At 40.7% G+C, this 6,128-nt stretch overlaps 1 protein-coding gene across 1 annotated transcript; it reads right to left on the bottom strand.

The window, feature by feature from the left end:
* Window positions 1–2,467: 2,467 nt before the first annotated feature.
* pno1 (partner of NOB1 homolog) lies at window positions 2,468–5,981 on the bottom strand. The gene is made up of 7 exons (XM_069144255.1): window positions 5,683–5,981; window positions 4,940–5,086; window positions 4,760–4,843; window positions 4,424–4,484; window positions 4,176–4,293; window positions 2,969–3,039; window positions 2,468–2,816 (listed from the first exon to the last, which is right to left on the bottom strand). Exons 1-7 carry the CDS (start codon window positions 5,878–5,880, stop codon window positions 2,749–2,751), a joined length of 747 nt encoding a protein of 248 aa, XP_069000356.1. The 5' UTR covers window positions 5,881–5,981; the 3' UTR covers window positions 2,468–2,748.
* Window positions 5,982–6,128: the final 147 nt, after the last annotated feature.

Below are 6,128 nucleotides of genomic sequence, written 5' to 3'. Positions count from 1 at the left end.
CGCTCTCTGTGCAACTCAATGGAAGTATTCTTTCTCTCTCTCTCTTTATCTCTCTTTCTCTTTCTCTCTCTCTGTGAAGCCACTTTTTTTCTTTAAAAAAAAAAAAAAAAAAAAAGACCACGGGCCTCGCGAAGCCAACTTTGAAGTGTTACCGAACCGTAAATCCTCTCAATAACCCGGTCGTAGCACTTTTAAGAGACTGAAGGACATCCACGTGTCACTTGCGAAGAGCATCTCTGGTTTTGGATGAGGGAGGGAGGGAGGGGGGGAGGGAGAGAGGGAGGGAGGGGGGGAGAAGGGAGCGCAGTGAAGAGGCTGGTTGGCTTGTTCATATTTCATCCTTTTCTTTTCTTTTTTTTATTGTTATTTTTGATATTTATTTTTTGTTCTTGTCTTTTATAAAGAAGAAAAAAAAAATACAAGTATATCTATGGCTGTCTCGTGAGGGGAAGCGTGTGGTGTGTTTAACACTCGAGTTGCAGTACGACTAGAACGTAGGGTATGAAGTGCCAACCAGAACATATCCAGAAACCAGTCCAAGTTATTACCCATCATCGCCGGAGTCACTCGTGCCGCACGAAAACGGCCTCGTGACGCTTCCGACCGCACGACTGCGAGTCAGACTAAACGCAAAAGTCACATTTTCCGATTTTCTTTTTGTTCTTGGTTTTTTTTTTTTTTTAAAGCTTTCAGTTTGGACAGACCAGTAAAGCTTCCAGTCACTTTTAGCAAAGCAACTCATGTTGTTTTTTTTGTAATAAGATTGCTAACTTTTATTTATACTTAAAAATGTGTTTATATTGTTGGAGATGATCCGTGTTTCCTGTCATGAAATCATAGGTAGATAAAAAAAAAAAATGAATGCCAAGAAAATGTCTTTCCAAAAATAATCTGTGACTGCAAAGTGAAACATGGTTTACTCTCGATGAAGCATTTTTTTTTTTTTTTTTTTTTTTTTGCATTTCACAGCGTGCATCCATAAGACAATCTCCAATGCAAAAGAATTTGCTCTGCACTCACACTCACTCTAGTGGAATCAGTAGTATTTCCAGACTTGTATTTAATGCGAAAGACATAAGTTTGGGGGGACTCGGCTAACAACTGATAATCCACTGTTTGTGCAAGGATATAGCAATTTAAGAGACTTATCTGCAGGCAGCGGTTGTTTTTTTTTTAACCAATATGTGTATATTAGGTAATCAATGTGTGCTCATCTTATTTAACAGCAAGGGGAGAAGGCTTTGCCTCTTTAACATGAGCCCTTCTGAATACGCAGAAACAGGACGGGTCGTTTTTTTTGGTGTCTTCAACGCAACACAAACACTTAAAATCTTAACACGTTGGCATGATCAGTGTGCAATGGGGTAGAGTGTATATTGTAGTTGTTGTTTTTTTGTTTTGTTTTTTTAAACGTGTACATTTCAAAAGTTGGCTTCTTCTCTCACTTTTTTTTCCTGTCACGGCCACCTAATTTTCTCTCCCTCTCCCGCCCGCTAACACCGACAGGGAGAAAACAAATTCAAACCAAAATTTTTAACGCTCCCAAGGGGAGGGAGGGGGAAAAAAAAAAAAAAAAAAATGCTTCCTACTATAAACAGCATTGGGATAGCTTTCTGTTTCTGCTTTCGGAGGCCGACTGCTGGTTTGAACGGGAGTTTTCAGTCCGAGATGTGAATCTGGAGTTTCTTTATGGTCCCTTATCCCAAAGCTCTGCACGGCTTGGGCCTCCCTGTGCTTGCATGACATGGAAGTATATTTTTTTTGTTGTGCATGTAGATCAATTTTTTGAAATAATCCTCTTGTTTACACATGGATGGTGATGTTAATATATTTAAGAATTTAAATGGTATACAATATGGATGTTGCCAAACTTTGGTAAATGTACACATATTATGAGAGGTAATCCAAATGAACTGAACTACATGTAACTTTTTGTATTTTACCCGGGTCAGCGAGATGCTTCGATTCCAGTAAAAGTTGCATATCTGATCCTGTCTCAAACTGCCACACACTGTACTCAGCTTAAAGGGGAAAATTTGATGTTTTTTTTGTTTTTTTTTCTTCTTCTTTCTTTTGTATATAAGTATTTGTTAAATGCAGTTCTGGCTCTCTGTTCTCTGCATAGTTCAGACCGCGCTTTAGTTTGTAAGTGCTACTTTTTCTTTTCTCTGAGGGACTTGGGTTCTTTTTAGTTTGTGTGGGGATATCTGAAAAGATTTAAGTTTGAGAACCTTTTTTTCCTTTTTCTGCATGCTGCATCTTATGCTGTGGGACTGTTGGAAACTTGATACTGTATGAAAATTAAATAAAATTTAAATAAACTTTGAAATGTTGAAAGTAACAAGTTTTTGTCATTCTTTTTTTTTTTTTTAACTGTATCATCATGAGCAAGAATGTGCATTCAGTATAAATTAGTTCTTGGTCCAAAACCTGCTGTTTCATACGCTTCAGTGACAGAACAAACTCATTCTTTCATGGAATTTTCTTTATTTACACAAACTCTATTTTAGACACTCTCATTCTGTTAATGCACTTATCCCTATTTGTTGTTCCTCATATTTGATGCCATCTGATCCAAAAACCAGGTGACCTCTGAAAACATGAGGTCATCACAGAAGAACCTGAGGTCATCACAGAAGAACCTGAGGTTTTCAGCCAACGGTCTCGATTCATCGTCACGGATCAAAGTGGCAATTTCACCAGCCAATAGGGGCGAAGCGATAAATACACGCGGAAACCAATCGGACTTCAGAACCTCTCGGCAGTCCTACTAGCCACCACTCTGATGTTGCCATAGACCTTTGAAGGTGGACTTCCTGCGGGGTGGGGCGGGGAGTGGAAAAAGGGGGTGTAAAGGTCACTTCTCAGCACTAATGTGTATTCAAAGAGCTTTGTTGCCAACATGACATCAAGCACATGATCTGCTACAAAAAACAACAACAACAACAACAAAAAAAGTCCTTCTTACCTAAGATTAAGTTACATATCGCTGTCCGGGCCATCTTGATATTCTGGAAAGAGCCTAGTATGTGAACTTTTCTGTGGACAGGCATGGAGGAGTGTTAGCCGTTTCACTTTAAAGAAATATCAACATATATATCATTATATATTATATATATCATTGAAGGAAAAGGTTGGTGCGAATGTTTAATCTTCCCCGGGCGACGGTTGGGGCGTGGGTTTGGAATTTTGTAAAAGTCATTAAATCGTAAAACAATCCGAACGGCTTATGGGGCTGTGATCTTGCACGTCTTTTCTCTTGCCGAGTAACGTGTTGCTACGTCTGTCTGCCGACCGCCCTCAGACAACAAAAGGAGGAGAAGAGGACGTTTCTGCCGGGCTGCAGTAAAACTATCTGTCACGACGAGATAAGATTTTTTAAATTTTTTAAATTTTATTCACTTTATTAATCCCCGAGGGGAAATTTCTTCACTACAGCAGATGCTGGAGGGAAAAACAGGAGGGGAACGCAAAGACGACTGCAGGCGTCAAAAAGTTGTGTTGAACTTCTTAATAAATTTTTTTTTTTTTTTTTAAAAACTAAATGTATCAGGAAAGAAGGTGCGGTCCAAACACTTGCCAGGTGAGTCTAGTGTAGTTATTAGTCTACCGCAGGTATGCGAAGTCAGTTTTGGTTTCAAAAGAGAAACATTGGAAATTACTCCCGAGAGACGGCTGCAGCTGAATAACTTCATATCTTGTCGGTATGTTTATGCTTTTAACAACAAAACTAAATGTAAAAAAAAAAAAAAAAGGATCAGGTTGATTCACGCTTTTACTTTTTTCACATGTGAAAATGCCGTTTTAACTCGAAAAGAGTGAATTAATTTCGCCTGCTTGGTCATTTGGAGATCATTATTATACGTTTATTATTTATATTATTATACACGTTTCGACAGAACATTTTTCTTTGGGTCGCAAATGTGCACGACGAGAGAGCAAAGTCAGCAAGACTCTTAATAGTTAGAAGAAAAAAAAAATCTAACTACAATCAACACCGATGAAATAAGTGATTTTAAAACACTAATAGTGATTAATAATAAACTAATATAACAGTGATAAAAAAAAACAAATATGATTATTAAATTACGAATCATTATATTATTACAATTCTTCAACTGTCGCTATCGTGCAGCATCGTTGAAATGGATCCGCGGGAACGCCGGCGTACTCACGTGTCTGCGAGCACGATCCGAGTCTTCGTGACGTTTTCGATGGTGAATTTGGTTTTCCCTCCCTTCCCCGCTACTCTCCCGATGGCTCTGGATAAGTGGTCTCCCTTCAGAGGTTTCACTGCCAAAACACGAGACAACGGTCAAATCCACCCGCGAGAGGCTGAAGACCCCCGACTCCCTCCTGCAGCGGGGGGGGGGGGGGGGCACAAATGTTTCCGAGCCGAAACGCCCGGCCGGTGCAATCTCACCGTCTGTGACATCGAAGGTCTCGAGGAAAAGCTCGTCTAGTCTGACGAGAGCCAGCGCGTCCTGGGGGAGAAGAAGGAGCGAACGTCACGTCACCAAGCAAAAACCCAACGAGGTTCGACATCGGGAGTCAAATATCGGCGCCGCAGTTATGAAGCCGACGTGCTCAGATTTGAAGTTTCTTCTAAAAAAATATTAGTAAAGTGACTTGACGACAGTGACTTCATCTCGTCCTGATCCAACGTCTCGACCGCTGACGCACAACTTTTACTTTGGCTTGAATAAAAAAGTGTTTTGTTTTTTTGTTGTTTTGTTTGCAAAAACAGACCCGAGCTCACCTCAACCTGGAATCCAAGAATAAACGCTTTCACAAAATCTGCTGCCTTTGTGAGTGAGCCGATGTCCCGTGTGTCTTTGCACGTCTGAAAGAAAAAAAGAAAAGAAAAAAAGAGGTGGCGGTTGTGAGAGAAACACTCCGCGGGCGGGAAAGAGAGCCGACAACCGCCGCAGAAACTTACCTTGATTTCGACGTGCCTGGTTTTGAGGTTGAAGCGGACCTGGAGCTGAAGGTTCTCCACGATGGGAGTGAAAATCTTCAGCCAGTTCTCCTTCAGCGGCGTGTATCGGTGAGCCGGGACAGCGATTTTACGCGTCTCGTCCGACCCCTGAAAACACACACACACACACACACACACACATTAAATATCTCCAGGGTGCTTTTCACACTATAATTACTGATGTATCAAGTTGTGGGTGGTGTTAATAATCCTTGTACTCTTGGGCTGATTACTCAAGTTGTCATCATTAATAGCAGTTTCTTATATTTCCTATTGACCCGTATCATAGCGAATAAAAGTCTGAAACAATGCAGCTTCTGCTAATGTGAGTTATGACGTGAGGACAAAGGGCAGAAGGATTCACATCCAATTTTTTTTTTTCCTCTAAATTAATAAGATGTGTTAAATCATTCACCTCGTTTTTTTTTAATTTTATTTTATCCAAATCAACAACAACAACAAAAAAATGAACTCATCAGTTTACATTCTGCATGTAAACTTATTTCATGATTTCTATCCTCTTGTTTTATGAAAGTAGCTTCGTGACTGTAGTGTTTGTGGCTTTAAAAAATAAAAGTAAGAGATTACAGCAGCTGGTGTAGTGCGGGCACAAGACGACACTGCGCAGGCGCGGGGCAGTTTCAGGGTCTTCGCCTTTTAACTGTCGAGACGCTTCAAAGAGCGCGTATTAAAAAGTTAGTTACCCGTAATTTGTCGGCTGAAATCGGTGGAAACTGCGGCCGCTTGCTCGCCGCCGGCCCCTCGGTGTCCATGTGCGCTCCGTCCCGGTCGTGTTTTCGTTTCTGAGTCTTTTTAGACTTTACTTTGGTGAACGGATCCGCGTCATCTTTATCCTGCGGGGCCGCTGCCGCCTGCGGGGTCGGGATTTCACCGGAGTCCATCCCGATAGTTGTTGTTTTTAAATCAAACTATGAGGTTTTAAAAAACAAAACAAAAAAAACAACAGAGACGGATAATGCGCACAGGCAGACAGCGTGTCCTCGTGCAGTTGAAAAGGACCCGAACAGCCCGCTCGTCAACGCCTGTGAATTAATTTTTTTTTTATTTTAACAAAAAAAAAGGAAGTAATTACCACGTTCCGATTGACTAATACATCTTTATAAGTCATTATAAAATAAGAACGTATGTG

Source organism: Embiotoca jacksoni, unplaced genomic scaffold (genome assembly GCF_022577435.1).
Source record: "Embiotoca jacksoni isolate LCO1_2020_lvr unplaced genomic scaffold, fEmbJac1.0.p SCAF_12, whole genome shotgun sequence".
Lineage (NCBI taxonomy): Eukaryota > Metazoa > Chordata > Actinopteri > Embiotocidae > Embiotoca > Embiotoca jacksoni.
This window is presented reverse-complemented; position numbering and strand designations above follow the sequence as displayed.